General features: G+C 38.4%; 1 protein-coding gene across 1 annotated transcript; it reads left to right on the forward strand.

The window, feature by feature from the left end:
* Positions 1–1,288: 1,288 nt before the first annotated feature.
* Positions 1,289–21,877, forward strand: LOC137181482 (myosin heavy chain, fast skeletal muscle-like). The gene is made up of 42 exons (XM_067587217.1): positions 1,289–1,375; positions 6,885–7,034; positions 7,214–7,250; positions 7,470–7,682; positions 7,810–7,953; positions 8,045–8,201; positions 8,402–8,429; positions 8,542–8,653; positions 8,746–8,838; positions 9,149–9,212; positions 9,292–9,390; positions 9,500–9,603; positions 9,766–9,904; positions 10,220–10,338; positions 10,450–10,599; positions 10,686–10,856; positions 10,957–11,263; positions 11,668–11,735; positions 11,944–12,031; positions 12,452–12,569; positions 12,646–12,769; positions 12,869–13,005; positions 14,666–14,921; positions 15,017–15,259; positions 15,348–15,524; positions 15,607–15,752; positions 15,844–15,934; positions 16,314–16,703; positions 16,830–16,956; positions 17,086–17,204; positions 17,303–17,499; positions 17,584–17,767; positions 17,838–18,003; positions 18,344–18,468; positions 18,583–18,891; positions 18,987–19,190; positions 19,278–19,403; positions 20,145–20,315; positions 20,495–20,599; positions 21,248–21,343; positions 21,525–21,656; positions 21,753–21,877. The coding sequence occupies exons 4-42, from the start codon at positions 7,482–7,484 to the stop codon at positions 21,771–21,773; spliced, it is 5,808 nt and encodes a 1,935-aa protein (XP_067443318.1). The 5' UTR covers positions 1,289–1,375; positions 6,885–7,034; positions 7,214–7,250; positions 7,470–7,481; the 3' UTR covers positions 21,774–21,877.
* Positions 21,878–22,085: the final 208 nt, after the last annotated feature.

Genomic DNA, 22,085 nt, shown 5'->3' on the forward strand with positions numbered 1-22,085 from the left:
ACTGTAGAAACATGGCGGTGCAACATGGCGGCCTCCGTGGAAGAGGACCTGCTCCCTATGTAAATATAAAGGGCTCATTCTAACGTAACAAAAACATGACAATCCTCAATTTCAGGTGACTATACACTAACACACATACTTAAACACACTCATGAATATTATATTCCATTTATGCCAAGTCCGTTCTGCTAGATGCCATTAAATTCTACACACTGCACCTTTAAATTACAAAGGGGAGACAAAGCAATGTAAACATCCTAATGACAAATGACCTTTGAAGTAATTGGATCACCATTGCTAGCAATCCTACAAAGGTGGGTTACCAAGTTTCATGCCAGTTAGCAGCATTTAGCAGCACCCTGCTTACTCACTATGTCCTCTGTATTTCTGTTGGATAATTTCAGTTTGTGGCCGCTGCTCCTCTGTGTCATGTAGTTTGTCTGTTTGGTATACGTTATCAAGATTTGTGAGTCTGTTCCCCTTGAAATATTAGATCATTTTGCAGTTTTGCACATGCAGTTTGGGCACAAATGGCCTCTTTGAAGCTCTAGAGCTCTTGATCCTGAAGAAGGCAGTTTGCCAAAATGTTGATCTTCATCTGTTAAGATAATTCAGTTATGAGTGTGCGGCTTTTACACTTTTTTTTAAGCTGCATAGCTGACAAAAGCTGCCAATTTGCATTCAGCTTAATGTGACTCACTAATGTATTTATATAATGAGTAACTTTAATTAAGTTACTTCCCAATCCTTTTCCGGGAGTGTTTGCATTGTTTGGTCTACCCACTGTAGGTTCCAAGAAAGCAAGACAGATGACATTCTGTAGCTCTTTTATGAGCTACAGCGAGAACTTCTAAACTTCTTTTAAAAAACAAGTTTTTAGTTTTTTCAGCTCAGGTCATTCTCAGTCACTTACTATGTGTGTCACCTACTTTATGCTACTGATGTTAACACACCCAGTTTAAGCACAGGATAACTCCTTAAATATTCACCAATTAATTTGCTCAGTCATCATTAACTTGTCTCAAGGGGATAATAGTGAGCATAGCAGTGTTTGACTAATTAGTTATATGACTAATTAGAACATAAATTCACAATGTTAAATGCACAGTAAACTATCTTTTGTTTCAAATGTTTTGGCTCACAGTTGCTGTGTACCGTGTGCATTTTTACTAGATTTGCAATGTTTTCTAGACTGCACTTTTCCTATCAAGAAAACTAACTAAACCAACTAACTGATGCTTAAATATAACTATCTCAATTTACACAGGAAGAAAAAGAAGAAGAAGAGGAAAGGAGAAGGAGAGTGAAATGAAACATCTGCTGATACATGCAAACTGACAAAAACATCAAAGAGAAACTTGAGAGACAGCTGAAGGTACAAAACTAACTACTTGAAACAGTTTTGTATTTTTTTCTGTAAATTGCAACTCTATGCATCACTGAGGACAAGCTGTAAGTTTAGGTGATAACGTGTCAGAAAATAACACCAACAACTCTCAATAGATCACCCAAGTGACTTTTATTTTCACAACTAATGGAATTAACTAATTGACTGTCAGTCTTGTGTAATTCAAAGTATTCCTGGATGACAGACTGTTGGGATGTACAGTTACACAGGGAAGGTTGATCATAAGTGAGGAAAGATGGGAAATTAGGTGATGAAGTGGATACTGGTTTGTATCTGAATGTTGAGAACAACTTACTATACCTATAGGGGACAGAAATGGCCACAATTACAAACATGCAAATAAATAAAATATATATATAAATGTAATGTAAAATAAAAATGAAGAAATGCAGAGAAATCCATTACTACTATACAAGCCAAATAAAAAAATCAAGATACACATGAGAACATGAAATTTTATATGTACTGACTAGAGACAACTAAGTAAATCAGTTGAAATTACCGATTTAAATAGAAGTGAAGTACATCTCACTATAACTTGGCATGCCACTCAAAATGTTATTAAATTAGCTGTAATATATGCAAGTAAAACTCATTTCCCACTTAACTAATTAACTTGTGGGATCCAAAATATGTGATGAAATTCACCACTCAATAATAAAAGGATATTTTTAATAGAACATTTGTACTATGCACACTGACTGTATGGATTCATAACTGGTACTACTGGTAATCATTGACTGCTTCATGCACTCACACATCTGGTAAAGAAGGGTCTAGAATGAGCCAGGAATTTACAGGAATGACCTGGCATTGCTGATTCTGAGGTTAACAAACTGAGAGATCCTCTCATTGCTGAAATGCAAATACAGAGTATTTACATTTTACATTTTAAGACACCAAGCTGGCTTAATGAAACATCATCACACCAGGCTTCTTACCTTGCTCCACACTTACCTGAGTTTTCTTTTTAAATTTTTCATGAAATGTAAAAATGTTCACTGCTCATGAAAATAAGAAAACATATTTTCTCACTGTAAAAGGAGTACATAAAGGATGTGATGAGGTGGGCACCCTTCCACCCTCATCAGACGAATGTGGAAATAGCCTTCTTGTGCCAAACTCTGGCCATACATCATTCTGTACAATGAAGGCCAAACAACCAAGTGACAAAACAATAAGCAAGAAACATTTCTGAGTCAGTAGATGACTTAGGTCTTAACCTGTAGTTTTGGTAGGCTAACCTAAACCAGAGTAGTAGATGTATGAACTAAACTAAATTAATCTTTTTTTGTTTTACTGCATACATCGATAATGGATGGATACACACACACACACACACACACACACACACACACACAAATGGACTATCATCAGTGGGAAACCAACTTTGTAATAAAGGAGTAAAAAGCTGTTTGTTACACTTACCTTGTTGTTGCTGCTGTTGTTGCCGCTTTCAGTTACTCCACCATATAAAGTAATTAGAGCCTGGCCAATATATCAGTCAGCTGATATTATTGACCGATATTGGCCTATCACACGTATATCGTTATTGGCGTATATGTTGTCCGACATGCGCCAATATTGTTTTTTTCATTGTTAAAGTTATATAGGCAGCATTTTATGTGTATTTGATCCTTTTTCTTAATTCAAGTTTAATGTATACGTACGTATGTTTTTTTGTTCTGTGTTTTTTTAATTTATAGTAGGGCTGGGCGATATGGACAAAATCAAATATCATGACATGTTTGACCAAATACCTTGATATGGATAATGCAACAATATTGTAGAGATGACTATTGGTGCTTTCACAAAATATTTGCACAATGAGGTTTATGATAAATAATCATCAGTAATGTGGATATAATGACTAAGTGGGTAAAGGCAAATAATAGAACAGCTAGAACAGTCAGGTAAGTTCAGAAAATGACATCACTTTACTGTAACGCACCCTTTAAAACCAAGAAAAGACAACACTTATGCCATATCATGATATTACAATATCCAAAATCTAAGATGATATCTAGTCTCATATCACGATATTGATATACCATATTGACCAAAATATAAGACGACCCTGATTATAAGATGTCTTATTTGCTTTTTACTCACAAAACTTTTATTGCACTTAACGAGTGTAGTTAGTTATCGTCTAGTCAAGTATTTCACCTGGTTCACTGTCTCTGCTCCGCTCTGTGGAGCACACACACAGCTACAAAGTGCTCAGACCTGCCTGCGATGAAACAGAGGAGAGGAGACAGATTCAGTGCGACCATAAATTGCAGCAAAACTCAGTATAGACTATGTTTATTTATGTTATTTACCTAATTTATGTATACTCATTTAATTTCAGCACATTGTGAGGCTCTATACTGCGTTTTGCTGTCAGTTATGGTCACGCTGAGTTTCTCCCCTCTTCTCTGTTTCAACATGGCCGGGGCTGCCCCCCCCCCCCACACACACGGAGCTCAGCAGAGCAGAGGAGAGACAGTGAAGTAGTCGAGTTGATGACAACACTCGTTACGTCTCCTTTATTCCGTTGTTGGTTAACTTGGCCTATTTTTGAGCTACTTTGTTCGAGACGATAAATGTGTCTCTCCACCCGGCACTGTAGGCTAGTTGTGAGGGACGGTGGCTCGCTTCAGTCAGGAGGGTAGTGCTCATTTTACAAATTTTTTCAGTCTGTTGTGAATGTCTAAAAGTCTAGACCCCAGTGAAGTTGACTGTTTCAGTGCAATGATGTCATTTTATACAATAAAGTTTATTGTTAAACTGTTAAATATCATGCCTCCATTACATGCCTTTGTCACAGTTGTTTGACAACCACATTTGAGGGATCATTGAAAAAAACTGCTTTGGAAAGATTATTCAAAGATGTATTTCAAAGATTATTGGCCGATATATCAACATCAGAATTTTTTTATTCTCAAATATCAATATCAACATCGGCTCCAAATATCCAGTATCGGCCCTAAAAGTTATGCCAGTATTGAATTTTGAATAGTTTGTAAATAAGTAGAATATTATACTAACACACTGAAGAGAATATTGTGATGGAAGTGATATTCCTACATACCTAGAAATATAATTTGATGCAAAAGTGCCCATCTTGTCATTTCAGAGGGTCCAGTGTGCTGTATACAATCACCACATCCCATATTACCAAAAAGCCATTATATTGTATACATTTACAAAAAGTGTTATATCAGTATACAGTGTCTCTAATAATATAGGAAACAAGAACAATCCAATGTGTATCATTCAAATACCTTGTATTTCTACTTATTTATTTTTTGTTCTCTTTAGTTTTCATGTCCAACATCATGCTCCACATATGGAAATTGTTTTGTGAGATTTGGTTGCAAAGCTGTTCAAAGATGATTGTAGATCTTTAGGAAGGCAAAAGCAGCAACAGAAGATTAATAAGTTGGCATTTTCTGTTGCATTACAAAGCAGACTAGTTATGATATGTTGCAGACTGATGATACATTTTTCATGATTCTTGTAAGGAAACGAAACATGCTGCAATCAACACATAAACAAAGTTTGCATCATCCACCTCTGACCCAAAAATCAAATCTGTTACAAGAGTTTTAACCTTTACAGGTAACCACCTCTATAGAAGCAATACACAATACGGACAATTTTACAGGTGATGACAACAAAAAACATGAATACCCACTTGTAAGCTGTGTTGTAGGTAGTTACCTTACCAGAACTTGCTGCTTTCAGTTTTCTAAACACAATCGTTAACGTTTCCGTTTCGGTGTCAAATCAAGAAAAAAACAAAGAAAAGCATCACTCTCAGTCTCTCTTTTCCTTACTCCCTTTCTGCCCTTACTTGAATTTGAATTTCTCAAACACGCATTAGTAAATGGAAACACACACATACATACACACACACAATTCTCAGTGTGCTGCATAACACCTGCACAGATATGTCTTATTTATAACACACAAGGGAATATTAGTCGCTTTGGAATTTAGAAATGTGTGGCCACCCTGAAGGCTTGGCAGTATTCACCAACAGTTGGCCAACTATTAAGTGAACAAATTGTTAATTTGCTTTCACTTAGACAAATATTTACAGTTGACTATTGCTTCTGTTTTCTTTTAAAAAGCACAGTAGATACAAAAGTCAAATCAAAAATAAAACCTTATGAACATTTTCTTTGTTTGTTTTTGCCCAATTGTAGAAACCTTTCCTTGTTTTCAATAGTTTTATTTTTCTGTCAGACTGATTCCTTACCTCATCTCCTCTTCTTGTGTGCAGCATTACAAACATTAACAACAGACTAGCCTTGACAGTACTGGCTGACACAACAATAAACACCACCCTCATATAAATTCTATCATATAAATTCATCTCTATTATGTTTATCTAGACCAACCAGGAACATAAACTCTGCATGAAATGAAGATGAATATTAACAGCAATTGAGAAACCACAAGAAATTTCCATCAAACTATTTCCATTTTTCAAAGATAATGTTTGTTACAACTGAAATTGCAAAGTTCATTAGTTCATCTAACTATTGCAACCAGTATGTTGCACCTTACTACAGTTAAGAAATCTTTTTCTTGTTTACTATAAATACTATGAAACACACGGTTACACATACCTCATTCGAGTGCCACATTTTTCCAAAACGTACATCACAAACATTTGTAGCATCAGAGGCCCCCACAGGATGCAAACAATAAGCAGTGCCAGTAGCATGCACCCATCAACTCCAGAGGAACGGAGACATAAACTAACTTCTTTAGACTTCTACTTACCAAGAAACAGAACCTATCTAAGTTAAACTTGTTGAGTTTATGACCTAGTCACAATACTGATTGAACCAACCAGCCTGGACATTTTTTTTTAGGTGTTTAGTAACAGGATGCTGAAATACATCTGACATGTCATTAACAAAAGCATTTGTAAACAATTGTAATAGCTTAGGTATTTCTGAGCTGGACACTATATTTGCTTTAGCTCCTAATAAGACTGTAAAGGAAAGCCAGACATATTGAGTATCACCTTTTATTGCAACTTAATCACACCACAAGAGAATACTTTCACAGCGTTTTAGGTGTCATCTTTCTTTTGGAGAGAAAGCACAACAGCATAATGGACTATTATGGGATCTTAAATTAGCTTCAACTAAACACTTGGCCCGATGCTCAAGAGATGTTTTGAAACAATGTCACTGCCAAATATCTGTTTGATGGTATAAGAGACTTTTATGATGGACAGCTGGACAACACAAACCTGGAATAAGACTTTCTGGCACACATACATACAGATTTCAGGTAATAGTTTAATTCCTTATTTTCATTTATGCAAAAAAATGTATGCACAAACTATGATATATTGAGGTATTAGATTATATAATCATAATTTGTCATAATCTCACATTTTTTCAGTTTGTATGTGTGTGTGTGTGTTTCGTTTGTTTGTTTTTTGTTATATGGGATACGGTGACACCAGTTGTGATGATGAGGTGGGGAGGACATCTGATACCATTCTTCCAAGAGAAGCTCATTGACCTTAAGAGGAGCGTGGAGGCTGGAGATCTCAGTATAAAAGAAGCACTCCGAGGCTCCTCAAAAGTTTTGGACTGACAGGCTGCCAACAAAGGTGAGTCTTCTCATATTCTTATACTCCGCTCGCACTTTCACAGCGATCAGTCATTTTAATTAATTTGTGGCTCAAGAGCAGTTCTTTTGCAAGATTTGCTTGAACATGCAGAAAGTTACTGATTTAAGTCTAAGTAAAGCTTGCACATTTTTCAATTTCTAATTTGACTTTTTTTATAGTATCCACACAGCAGCTGTATCACTTGGCAACAAAAAGGTAAATTGCATTCATACAACTCGTGAAATTAAATGAAAGATATATTAATAAACATGCAGTTTTATTTTATTTATTGGGTCTAATTTTAAGCTATCATTCTCTATTTTGTTTTTACTCAGAGAGGCACCATGAGTGGGGACCCAGAAATGTAGAAGTCATGACTTGTCCTACCTTGCTTTTAAAATGAATGACTATTGTCTTGTTTTTACTTCCTTGCAGTAAAGAGTCATCATGGGTGACCCGGAAATGGAATGTTTTGGCCCGGCGGCCATTTACCTCCGAAAGCCAGAACGAGAACGAATGGAAGCTCAAAACACTCCCTTCGATGCTAAAACAGCTTACTTTGTGACTGAACCCGCCGAGATGTACCTCAAGGGGAAACTTGTGAAGAAAGAAGGTGGCAAAGCTACAGTTGAAATTAAGGGTGGGAAGGTATGTACTGTAGATCATTGACATATAATACAATAGACACAGCTAAAATAATAACTACATATCCTCACATTTATTTCATAATGATGCTGCAGATTGTCAGTACTAATCATTCACTGCTTTGGTGCAGACCCTCACTGTAAAAGACGATGAAATCTTCCCCATGAACCCTCCAAAGTTCGATAAGATTGAGGACATGGCCATGATGACCCACCTCAGTGAGCCTGCTGTGCTGTATAACCTCAAAGAGCGCTATGCAGCATGGATGATCTATGTAAGACCAATTTAAATATACAGTTATACTGTATATACAGTATATCACATGTATGAAGGTGACATTTATAGAAGTCCTCTTTTTAAAACAGACCTACTCTGGGTTGTTCTGCGTCACTGTGAACCCCTACAAGTGGCTCCCAGTGTATGACACAAAGGTTGTATCAGGATACAGAGGCAAAAAGAGGATTGAGGCACCACCCCACATCTTTTCCATCTCTGATAACGCCTATCAGTTCATGCTCCAAGGTATCAATCTTTTTGTAAGCAACAATCTATAGAGGCTCAACATGGAGCCATAATTTTAAAAAATATCTTCCACAGCAGTTTGTTCTCACAGGCATTTAGTAACAGAGTGACTACTGTAATATAATAATATAATGCAACATTACTCTTTATGAAAAATGAATGAAATAATGTGATGTGTTCATATTACATTCTCTCAACAGATCGGGAGAATCAGTCAATCCTGATTACGTAAGTCAGTTCTAAAGAGAGTTTACTTGGATTGACATAACTCAGACTGAGGTCCACATTATGTCTGACTTACACCAATTCATGTGTCATGTGTCAATTGTCTGCATTGTAGCGGAGAATCCGGTGCAGGAAAGACTGTCAACACCAAACGTGTCATCCAGTACTTTGCGACAATCGCAGTGGCTGGAGGGAAGAAATCTGAGCCAACTCCTGGAAAAATGCAGGTAATATATAATACATGGTACATATGTATGATATCTGTGAAAATGGAAATCGCAAAAAGACCCAAACACATGTCATGTAACGTCATTTGAAGGGGTCGCTGGAAGATCAAATCATCGCAGCCAACCCACTGCTGGAGGCCTATGGTAATGCCAAAACTGTGAGGAATGACAACTCATCCCGCTTTGTAAGTTTTGTTTCATAAAATTCTTCTGCTTTAAAATAGTGTCTGTTTTAAGATGATCCATTAGTCCTCTACCCTTTAATATTTTTGCTTGTTTTCACACTATCACAGTATGTAGTGCAGTCAAAATTTAAAAGCATTCTGGTCACCAGCATTTTGCCTGTATAGTACTAAATAATCTGTTGGTAGGAAAGGCTTGAAATATTTCCATATAGTTTGAGGTAGAAATTAATGTAAAGATATAGTATGAGGCATGTGCACCATTAGAGTGAGTTTCAAATATGCCCACACTGACAACAACATTCTTCTTTAGGGTAAATTCATCAGAATCCATTTTGGATCAACTGGAAAGTTGGCCTCAGCTGACATTGAAACATGTAAGCTTCCAGCCATTCATTATCCAGAAGGTTTGATAAAAGGACAAACTGTAAACCACCTTATTGCTTTGTTTTATAGATCTGCTGGAGAAGTCTCGAGTGACGTTCCAGCTGTCTGCTGAGAGAAGTTACCACATCTTCTATCAGCTCATGACAGGCCACAAACCTGAGCTGATTGGTGAGCACTTTGACTATATATCATTTGATGTACTGTTAATGTTGTATTTGTACTATAAATACAGGCTTCACCTGAGTCCGCAAACTGAAGTGAAATAAATCTTTTTCAGAGGCTCTCCTCATCACCACCAACCCTTACGACTATCCAATGGTCAGTCAGGGTGAAATCACTGTCAAGAGTATCAATGACATTGAAGAGTTCATTGCCACTGATGTGAGTTGACAAACTGTACTGCAAAATCTAAAACCTCAAAGAGTTTTTCTTTCAGAGCTACTGATAACAGTAAACCCTCAGTTTAGCTCTCACCCTCTGTTTTAGATAACCTAAGACAAACATATTACAATAAATCTGTGTTTTTGTCCATTTGTTCTGCAGACTGCCATTGATATCCTGGGCTTTACTGCAGAGGAGAAGATAAGCATTTACAAGCTGACTGGAGCTGTGGTGCATCATGGAAACATGAAGTTCAAGCAGAAACAGCGTGAAGAGCAGGCTGAGCCTGATGGCACTGAGGGTAAATGCTGAAGTAAAATTCACAATTTCATACAGCAACCAACCAATTTACCATTACTAACATACTGTAATGGATCTTCTTATGACATCCGAGTTCCTATATTCAGTTGTGCTCTCATTGTAAAAGGTAAGGTGTCTAAGGTGTTGCAAGGGGCAACAGAGAAGTTCTCTGCTTAGCGTGTTGTTACCATGATGTGGACCCAGATAAGTAACAGAGGATGGATATATTTGATAGAAAATACTGTAGATTCTCAAATCAGCACCAGTCACCTTTGGAACATTTTGTGTCATGGGTAATCTTTTCTGTTCTCATCAGAGGCTGATAAAATTGCCTACCTCATGGGTCTCAACTCTGCTGATATGCTCAAGGCTTTATGTTACCCAAGAGTCAAGGTTGGCAATGAAATGGTGGTTAAAGGTCAAACTGTGCCACAGGTAATTTATATAAAGATATTAGCTCATGAAAACATTTCATTATTCAATATAAAAATACCAGTAGTATTTTTATATAACCCGATTTCCAACTCTTTCGATCTTTAAATCTAGGTGCATAATTCTGTCATGGCTCTGTCCAAGTCTGCCTATGAGAAAATGTTCTTGTGGATGGTTGTCAGAATCAATGAGATGCTGGACACAAAACAGCCGAGACAGTTCTTCATCGGTGTCCTGGATATTGCTGGGTTTGAAATTTTTGATGTAAGTAAACTGCACATATCTCTTGGTAATGCAGTGTGAACCAGCAGAATAAATCATTGGCATCATATCTTCTCTCTTACCTCAAGTTCAACAGCTTGGAGCAGCTTTGCATCAACTTCACCAATGAAAAACTGCAACAGTTTTTCAACCACCACATGTTTGTTCTGGAGCAAGAAGAGTATAAGAAAGAGGGCATTGAGTGGGAGTTCATTGACTTTGGCATGGACTTGGCTGCCTGCATTGAGCTTATTGAGAAGGTAAGTTTGTAAATGGCATATTTTCATGAAAACCTTGTGCACACATACATTAGAGAAATGTGTTAATGCAATGATGAGTCAATTTTACATGCAATTTCAGCCAATGGGCATCTTCTCCATCCTTGAAGAGGAGTGCATTGTCCCCAAGGCTACAGACGCCACCTTCAAAAACAAACTGCATGACCAGCATCTTGGTAAAAGTGCCCCCTTCCAGAAACCAAAACCTGGCAAAGGCAAAGCTGAGGCCCATTTCTCCCTGGTTCACTATGCCGGCACTGTTGATTACAACGTCAATGGCTGGCTGGACAAGAACAAGGACCCCCTGAACGACTCAGTTGTTCAGCTCTTCCAGAAGTCTTCAGTCAAACTGCTGGCTCATCTCTATATGGCACATGCCGCGGGGGATGGTAAGGGTCATATTTTGAAAAATAAATATTGAGGTGTGTTTCTGGTGTTCAGTGATGCTGGTGGTTTTGCTGTTTGCGTCTCATGTCTCTGGAGAAGGTCGTTTTTTCTTGCTATAATACATAGCATGTAAGATGGAACATGTGTATGGTGTATAATGGATGCATGTCATATTAACATATTGACCCACTGTACAGAGTTTTCAGGGAATTTCACCATTAAAATGTCATATGATTACTTACAACAAGAACAACAAGGAAACTCAGGGGCATTATACATTGATATATATTGAACTATCTCAGATAAAACTATAAAAATACATATAATTAGCAGCATCAAGTCCATCATACTTGTAAATAATTAATTCAGCTAATTGCTAAATGTGACCCTGTAAATGCATTTACAGATAAAGGTGCAAAGAAAGGTGGCAAGAAGAAGGGTGGTTCTTTCCAGACTGTGTCAGCTCTCTTCAGGGTAAGTTTTATTTTAACAAATACTTTTTATGGTCATTTAGAAAAACTTGCTCATAATAAGACATTGTAACACTAATCTAGAATCATGCATTCAGTACAAACTTTTGACTGGCACTGTATATGTATGACTTTTAATTTGATTGTACAGTACTGTCAGTGTTAACATCTTTTGGGAAAATAGAAATTATAAATGTTTTGTCCTTCAACAGGAAAACTTGGGCAAGTTGATGACCAACTTGAGGAGCACTCATCCACATTTTGTGCGCTGTCTAATTCCCAATGAATCAAAAACACCAGGTAGGTCAAAAAAAAAAAAAAAAAAAGTCTGACTGACTGACAAAAGTGCAGAGTCTACATGAAGAGTAGCAAGTCTCATTTTCAAAAATTCACATGAAGGAGGTTTATGCTGTTATTTTGTAGATCATCACCTCATGAATCCATACCTCACTCACTGTTCATTCATTCATGTTCATAAAGTACAGCACCAGTCAAAAGTTTGGACACACCTTTCCATTCACTTGAATGAGAAAGCATGTCCAACCTTTTGACTGGGGCTGTACATGCCCATCTTCCCCACAGTTGCTGTCATAAAGCAGGACAATGTCTTTAGATGACACATTAAACCAGGATCATTCACACACCTCCTCTCTACAGTACTACTGAACTGTGTGGGAAGCTTCATGTCTATGACACTCGGTGTCCTTGTTTCTGTTTAAGGTCTGATGGAGAACTTCCTGGTCATCCACCAGCTGAGGTGTAACGGTGTGCTGGAAGGTATCAGGATCTGCAGGAAAGGTTTCCCCAGCAGAATCCTCTATGGTGACTTCAAGCAGAGGTAGCTATTCCTGTAGTTCACATATGAGCACAATGACTTTGTTTCATACTGATCTGATTCAAGTAAATTCTTTCAGATACAAAGTATTGAATGCTAGTGTCATTCCGGAGGGACAGTTCATCGACAACAAGAAGGCTTCAGAGAAACTCCTGGAGTCCATAAATGTGGACAGAACACAGTACAGATTTGGCCATACCAAGGTAAATGAACAGACTTAAGTATAATCATGAAGTAATGAGATCTCCTTGTGAAACAGAAAAATGTTTAGATTAATTCAACATTATAATATCTATCAACAGGTATTCTTCAAGGCTGGACTGCTGGGTACGCTTGAGGAGATGAGAGATGAGAAATTGGTTGAACTGGTGACCATGACTCAGGCTCTCTGCAGAGGTTACGTCATGAGACGAGAATTTGTCAAGATGATGGCACGAAGGTAGCTTTACTATTTTGTAAACTACAAATATATTGTGGTTATTTCAGCAAAAGACAGATAAAACAAAAAATCCATATTACCTGTTTCATTAACAGGCAAAATTTGTCCAACAACATGGCTCTCATAAATCTGTCTGATACAGTTTGATTACTTTCTCGTACTGTAATCGTAAGGTGTTTCAGTGCAGGTTTGGATTAATCTACAGCTCACGTCTTCTCAGTGTATCTCAGTGGATTCATGATCCGTGGCCCAATTCTACTTAATGAAGCTCTCATGACTTTCTGTTACATGTTTTTGCTCATTTGCTGATTTAAGTATGATAGCATGACTGTAATAGTTTGTTCACTTTCTTCGGCTCATGGCCTGGACATTGACAAAAATATACCAAAAAACAATCATGCCACGCAAAGCTACAGTTTTAAAAGATTGGAGAAAAAAGCATGTAATATATATTTATGATGTAAAGCTTAGAAAATAATAGTCCAGCACTCATACTAGAAGGCTGACAAACTATTAAAAGAGTAACTTTGTGAAAACCTTTGCAATTAAGTAATTACTTGCCAAGTAAAATTACATAATACAACATCTCACTTAGCATATCATACAGTATCATTCTACACAAAATCATTACTTTTATTCTAAGACAGAAGTAAAAATATTGAAACTGTAAAAAATACTGTATTTAGTCTGTGTTATGTTGTGTAGTTTGGACATATCAGCACATTCTTCATACTTTCGTGATTACATAACTGTCAAAGTTTAATTTATTTTCTTCAGGTAGTGTGGCAAGCTCAGAGGCCCTTCTAAAATTGAATGCATGGTGGATTTTGTTTTTCTACAGTGGAGATAGCAGTTACTGCTGGTTGACTGACTCACTGTTGTGGGCCTGAGCGAGTATGTGGTGAAATGAAGAGTTGGTTCAAAGCGTTTGCCCCTGGCTGATATTTAACACAGTTCAGTATAGTTGGTACTGCAGCAGTGTCTGACATCCTAATGAGATCCAGGGAGACATGGGATTCTTCACCTCTAGCTTTGCAGAGCATCTAGATGGGTGATATAAATAATTTTGGACATATTTACTAAGTCTTCACAGTTATTGCACATAAACTGCATTCACAGTTTTTTTACTTTTCACTTGGAGTTGCAGAGGCTCATTGAAAAACTATTAGAATATATATTATTGGATACTTGCATGTGCTGTATCTCACACACCATGGTATCCACAAGCACTCGGTTGGACTACTGGAGGGCAAGTACCTTCCTTATTATCTGTTTAAAACCTGGAGAGACCTCCACATGTGGGCTGCCTCCTCTTCATTCCCCTGACCTAGTTTGAGCTCTTTAATGTAGGGACAAGAAAGGGGAGTTTGCCAGTGTGTACAGTTTATTCTGAGCTATATTCACTGGCTAGGAGTTCCTCTGTGAAGACTTGGCCACAGAGGTCAAACTGTCCACAACATGTTTGCACAATGCTATGTTTTTATGCTCCAGAAATCCATTTCTACACACAAATTGTTTGGGGTTCATCTATGGCCTGATTGTTCCTCCTTTTGGCACACTCAAACACACCTTACTTGAAGCTGCTAAAACCACCTGATATTATAGCAATAAGAATCTATTTAACTCAATCTCAAATCTTTTCTGTGTCTTGTATCACCAGGGAAGCTATTTACTCCATCCAGTACAACATCCGCTCATTCATGAATGTCAAAACATGGCCATGGATGAAGCTTTACTTCAGAATAAAGCCTCTGCTGAAGAGTGCAGAGACTGAGAAAGAGATGGCCCAAATGAAGGAGGACTTTGAAAAAACCAAAGAGCAGCTAGCAAAGGCTCTGGCTAAGAAGAAAGAACTGGAGGAGAAGATGGTTACTCTCCTGCAGGAGAAGAATGACTTGCAGCTACAAATTGCATCTGTACGTTAAGTAGAAAGAGGCAATTGCTTTTTCAGTGACAGAGGTTTTTACAATTAACTAAATAATATTTTACTTGTATGTCATTTCAAATCTAGGAAGGTGAAAACCTTGCTGATGCAGAGGAGAGGTGTGAGGGGCTCATTAAAGCAAAAATCCAGCTTGAGGCCAAAGCCAAAGAGGCGGCTGAGAGACTGGAGGATGAGGAGGAAATCAATGCTGAGCTGACTGCAAAGAAGCGGAAGCTGGAGGATGAGTGCTCTGAGTTGAAGAAAGACATTGACGACTTGGAGCTGACCCTGGCCAAAGTGGAAAAGGAGAAACATGCCACTGAGAACAAGGTTGGTGTATTATTCACAAGGCCTTAAAGTCCACTCTTCAGAGAACACCAACCCGTTCTAAATGATCTTCACAATATTGCCAATATAGGTTAAAAATTTGGTTGAAGAGATGACTTCTCAAGATGAGACCATTGCCAAGTTGACCAAAGAGAAGAAAGCTCTCCAAGAGGCCCATCAGCAGACCCTTGATGATCTTCAGGCAGAGGAGGACAAAGTCAACACTCTGACGAAGGCCAAGACCAAGCTGGAACAGCAAGTGGATGATGTATGTAATAATAACAGACTATAATTTCACTCCCCTTGAAACTTTAAAAGCAAAAAATAATGCCTCATCTTGGTTAAAACAGCTTGAAGGTTCCCTGGAGCAAGAGAGGAAGCTCCGTATGGATCTTGAGCGAGCTAAAAGAAAGCTGGAAGGAGATCTGAAACTGGCCCATGAATCCATAATGGATCTGGAGAACGACAAGCAGCAGTCTGATGAGAAAATCAAGAAGTACGTAAAAATGGGAACTTAATTCATGGCCTCCACAATTCCCACAATGACAATGTACTTCTAACATTTTTTATTTTATTTATGATTAAAGGAGGGACTTTGAGATAAGCCAACTTCTCAGCAAGATAGAAGATGAACAAATACTCGAGGTTCAGCTTCATAAGAAAATCAAAGAACTGCAGGTAAAGTGTAAATGGGTGTCTGAGGTTTATGGAGAGTCGAATGTTTGTGATTTTGTCTCAATCAAAAATATCTATTTGTAGCATTCTTCCTTCTTATGGATAGTTTTTATTAATTTACATAAAACAATTAGAAAACGGATGGATGTAATGACATTTAACACTCACTAACATTAACATTTTGGTTCATTTACATCTTTATGATTAAAGTATAACACCAAGTATTAGTGAAAAGAAAAGTGAAGTTGTCCTTTTATAGGAATTTAATTAGTATTGAGACTATTAAGTGTCTTACTCTAAATCAGTTCTAAGGGAAAATATTAAATTTATAATAAAGCAGTACAGTACATTGAAACATGACTTGTGTTTTTTTGCTTCACAGGCTCGTATTGAGGAGCTGGAGGAAGAGATTGAGGCTGAGCGGGCAGCTCGGGCCAAGGTGGAGAAACAGAGGTCTGATCTCTCCAGGGAACTCGAGGAGATCAGTGAGAGACTGGAAGAAGCTGGTGGAGCAACATCTGTTCAAATTGAGATGAGCAAGAAGCGTGAGGCCGAGTTCCAGAAGCTTCGTCGTGATCTTGAAGAGTCCACCCTGCAGCACGAGGCCACCGCTGCAGCTCTCCGCAAGAAGCAGGCTGACAGTTCGGCAGAACTGGGGGAACAGATTGATAACCTTCAGCGGGTCAAACAGAAACTGGAGAAAGAGAAAAGTGAATACAAGATGGAGATTGATGACCTCAGCAGCAACATGGAGGCCATCGCTAAATCAAAAGTAAAATTTACAAATGTTTCTTTTGATTAAATAATTATACAGTAAATACCCAAATCCATGTTTTATTGTCTACAGAAGCATTATGAGTATATAATATAGTTACATCTTACTGACTTTTGTTTGTAGGGTAACCTGGAGAAAATGTGCCGTACCATTGAGGATCAACTAAGTGAATTCAAGTCCAAGCATGAAGAACACGTGCGTCAGTTAAACGACATGAATGTTCAAAGAGCAAGACTGACAACTGAAAATAGTGAGTGTAACATCTGGGATTAAAACCAATGAAAACAGAATCAGAAATGGTTTTATAAAATATTGTATAACGTAGCAGAAGCCACTTACTTAAGATGTTGAATAAATAATATCTCTTTATTCCAATCAGACGAATTTGGTCGTCAGTTGGAGGAAAAGGATTCTCTTGTTTCACAGCTGACAAGGGGCAAACAGGCTTATATTCATCAGATTGAGGAGCTCAAAAAGCACCTTGAGGAAGAGATTAAGGTACTGCTTTAGGCTGTTGTCTTGTTAAATGTAGCCATTAAAGCTCTAATGTATTTATTAGAATTAATTTGCCACATTTTGTGTTATGTCATTATCAGGCCAAGAACGCCCTGGCTCATTCTGTTCAGTCAGCTCGTCATGACTGCGACCTGCTCAGAGAGCAGTATGAGGAGGAGCAGGAAGCCAAGTCTGAGCTGCAGCGTGCAATGTCCAAGGCCAACAGCGAGGTGGCCCAATGGAGAACCAAATACGAGACCGATGCCATTCAGCGCACTGAGGAGCTTGAGGAGGCAAAGTAATGAATGGTCCTGAAGTCTTGTGGTTTCCACATGCACTGATTCTGTAAATCATCATGAAACAAGTTGATGTGTCTTTGCAGGAAAAAGCTTGCCCAACGTCTTCAGGATGCAGAGGAATCCATCGAGGCTGTGAACGCAAAATGCGCCTCCCTGGAAAAGACAAAACAGAGACTGCAGGGTGAAGTGGAAGACCTGATGATCGATGTAGAGAGAGCTAATGCTCTCGCTGCTACCCTCGACAAGAAGCAAAGGAACTTTGACAAGGTCAGATATTGTTGTATAAACATTCTACATGAGGTGACAGAAGATACTCATTTGTTTGTTAAATGTTCAGGTTCTTGCTGAGTGGAAGCAGAAGTATGAGGAGAGCCAGGCAGAGCTGGAGGGATCTCTGAAGGAGGCTCGTTCTCTCAGCACTGAGATTTTCAAAATGAAAAACTCCTATGAAGAAGCTCTGGACCACCTGGACACCCTGAAGAGGGAGAACAAGAACCTGCAACGTAAGACAAATCTCGTTTGTTATTGTGTTCTTTTTTTCTAAAAATTATCCACTTTAAATATCAAGGAAATTCATTATAAAGTATACAATGCTACAAAATACATTCTTTACCAAATATGTTACACTTACATTGTGGGAAAACAAAACCCTGCAGCATATGGAAATTAATGTGAGCGAAATAGTTTTTTTAAACATGAATATTGAAGTTTGGGCTTGTGTGACTGGCTGGTTCTTACTAAACAAACTGAACACAATGATTATAATGCTTAACTACTGTGTTATTAAAGAATTAATGTATTAATGTGAATTTCTTGAGTTTTTTTTTTTCTTTTTCTCAACAGAGGAAATCACTGATTTGACTGAAGTTATTGGGGAATCAGGAAAGACGATTCATGAGCTGGAAAAAGGGAAAAAGATAGTGGAGACTGAGAAATCAGAAATCCAAACAGCTCTAGAGGAGGCAGAGGTACAGTAGCAAAGGAGAACACACATGAGGAGCTGGAGTATACAGTACATCCACCTTGATGGATACTTGATGCTTCAATTCACAAAATTTCTCCTTTACTTTTTCATTTCGCAGGCTACACTGGAGCACGAAGAATCGAAGATCCTCCGTATTCAGTTGGAGCTCACCCAAGTGAAAAATGAAATTGACAGGAAAATCGCAGAGAAGGATGAGGAGATCGAACAGGTGAAGAGGAACAGTCAGAGAGTGATTGAAACCATGCAGAGCACTTTGGACGCTGAGATCAGGAGCAGGAATGATGCCCTGAGAATCAAGAAGAAGATGGAGGGAGACCTCAACGAGATGGAGATTCAGCTGAGCCATGCCAACCGCCAGGCTGTTGAAGCCCAGAAACAGCTGCGAAACGTCCAGGGTCATCTCAAGGTCAGACATAAATATGGATAAACACATAAATATGCATCAAAGCAGCTACAGTATATCATGTAAATTGCTAAACAGAGCTCATATCTTGAATTCAGGATGCCCAGCTGCACCTTGATGAAGCTCTGAGAGATCAGGCAGACCTGAAAGAGCAGGTTGCCATTGTGGAGCGCAGGAACATCCTGATGGTGGCTGAGATCGAGGAGCTGAGAGCTGCTCTGGAGCAGACAGAGAGAAGCCGCAAAGTGGCTGAACAGGAGCTGACTGATGCCAGTGAGCGTGTGGGGCTGCTGCACTCGCAGGTACTATAAATATATTTTACAAGTACAGAAATATAGCATATTTTTGTAAATATAAAAAAAACAACTTAATTTTGTCTTTTCTTTTAGAATACAAATCTTCTAAACACTAAAAGGAAGTTGGAAGCTGACTTTGTCCAAATTCAAGGTGAAGTGGAAGATGCTGTCCAGGAAGCAAGAAATGCTGAAGAAAAAGCCAAGAAGGCCATCACTGATGTGAGTCGTGTGTCCTCAGTGTGACAGGATACTTCAGACTGCACCTACATACAGTCTGCTTCATTCTTTGTAAACCCGACTGCTCATTTGCTCGTGGGTCCAACAGATTACCAACCTAAGTTATCTGCTTGAATCATTCCGGTGCAGAGCAGCCAGTAGCACGCTGGTTTAAATTGATCCCCTGACAAATTTTAAATAAAGTAGAATATATACATATAATTTTGTGTAATGGGGGAAAAACATCTCAGGTTGCCTCCAACTGTGCAATGTAATGTTGGAAACTATAGCTATTCATATAGCAATGGTCAGTGCAACTTGGTTGGGTAACCATAGTAACAGCAAGGAGGAGCTGTAACAGATTAACAGATTGTTGGTTTTTTTTTCAAGAATTTTGTTCATTCAAACTGAATATAAGATTTTCTGGTTTACAGTCAGGAATCTCTGGTAGGCAAGAAGTACATTTACAGTGTTTGCTCTTGTTAAACTAAACAATAACAATGAAATAACTTGAAAATTGGACTCAGGCAACAACTAATGATCAATACATTTTACCGAAATCTGTGTGTGACAAAACATTTTATGACATTAACCTTTATGGACATTATAATCCCATGTGTCCATGTGCATTGTTTGATATTTATAGCTAAATTGTGCTCTATAGTAAATCGACTCTTTTGTTTTATATTTGGGTGACAATTAACATTTTGCTTATCGGCCTTCTTAAAATGACTCCATGTGTAGGCTGCCATGATGGCGGAGGAGCTGAAGAAGGAGCAAGACACCAGCTCTCATTTGGAGAGGATGAAGAAGAACCTGGAGGTGACAGTGAAGGACCTGCAGCATCGTCTGGATGAAGCTGAGAATCTGGCCATGAAGGGTGGCAAGAAGCAGCTCCAGAAACTGGAGTCTAGAGTAGGTTCACTTGCTTAATTTTGTTCTGTATTCCCGCACTTTGGATATGAAATTAAACCACGGTTGAGATGAAGGAAACTGTCGCCCTTTTTGAGCAAACCCCCCCCAAAAAAGTTTCATCATATCACTGCCCTGTTAAAACATATTGAGTCCTAAAATCTGTACTTCTTATTGTTAAGATTCGAGAGCTGGAAGCCGAGGTTGACGCTGAGCAGAGACGTGGCGCTGAAGCTGTGAAAGGTGTCCGCAAGTATGAACGCAGAGTGAAGGAACTGACTTATCAGGTAAAGAGAACCACAACATTAATATTATATTGTGCACCTGGAAACTTAATTTAACACCTGGTTATTATCATATTATAATATTTTTCTGAAGATTTCCAGTAATTTGAGCAGCTGGGTGCAGAATGTGTTTCAAACCCCTAGAGGGCATGAATCACCATCATACAGTATGTCTGACACTCCAACAGTGCTTGACATACTGAAATGATATACTGTAGAGTAGACCAAAGCTAATGATAAACATTCTACTGTTGCCACTATTAATACACACAGTTATGTACTTATCATTAGTATGCTACATGTGTGACATTTGTAGAGGTGTTTTCACATTTTCACTGTGAAGAACTGGAAAAAGGAGGAACTCTTGTATGAACACTCAGGCAGCTTGATTGACAGACATGACAGTGTTCATTCTGCAAATGGTAAAAGTGAAATTATGCACATTTCCCTGCTGTTGTGCATTCATTCATCTCTTCAGTATGTGCAGCCTGTTTGGTTTTACTCCATGTTGTCAGTCTTCAGCTGTGGAAGATCTATACGAATGTACCGAATGTTCTCACGTGGTTTTGAAGATATTCATAAAACAAGAAGGGATGATTATACTCCTTGTAGTTTTAGTATCAAACAGACTATACTGTGTACCGCCTGTAGGCTGAGGAGGACAAGAAGAACATTGTAAGACTTCAGGATCTGGTGGACAAGCTCCAGCTCAAAGTGAAATCCTACAAGAGGACCTCCGAGGAAGCTGTGAGTGCTCTTTGTGAAATATTAGACACATGCGATACATATAGGCTTTACACCGGTGACACTTTCTTAAACTGCAGTTAACACCACAGGACTGACAGCATGATACAGCATGATTTAATGACTGCGACGTTTTCATATCATACAAATGGTGAGATCTGTTCTTGAACCTTGTTGTATCCAGGAGGAGCAGGCCAACACTCACCTGTCCAGGTACAGGAAGGTTCAGCATGAGATGGAGGAGGCTCAGGAGAGAGCCGACATTGCCGAGTCGCAGGTCAACAAGCTGAGAGCCAAGAGCCGTGAAATCTTCAGGGTATATTGATTTCCATTATTTTCTTATGTCTCGTATCTTGACACAACATTCTGACAAAGTCTGACTTCTTACTGTCTCTTCTGTATTAATTTAAAGGGGAAGGATGCTGAAGAGTGAACATCAGTCTTGATGAAACACAATACAAGAAATCATACAATATGATATTTTTGTTTGATGTGTCAAATGTGTAACATGAAATAAAATGGCAAGCAATTACCATTCAAAAATTCTCTTTTAATGGTGTTTTTTTGCTGTTACAGTATGTTTGTTTCAATAACCTGTGAGTGTTATATGTAGACGACTAGCTTTACACAAACATTGCAATTAACTAAAATAGGTCTCCTGTCCAAACATAAGGATGACATTCTTTCACTTAATGCAAGTAGACAGACACTTTAAAGCAAATAAGATCATGTCTCAACTCTGGGG

This window comes from Thunnus thynnus, chromosome 4 (assembly GCF_963924715.1).
Source record: "Thunnus thynnus chromosome 4, fThuThy2.1, whole genome shotgun sequence".
Lineage (NCBI taxonomy): Eukaryota > Metazoa > Chordata > Actinopteri > Scombriformes > Scombridae > Thunnus > Thunnus thynnus.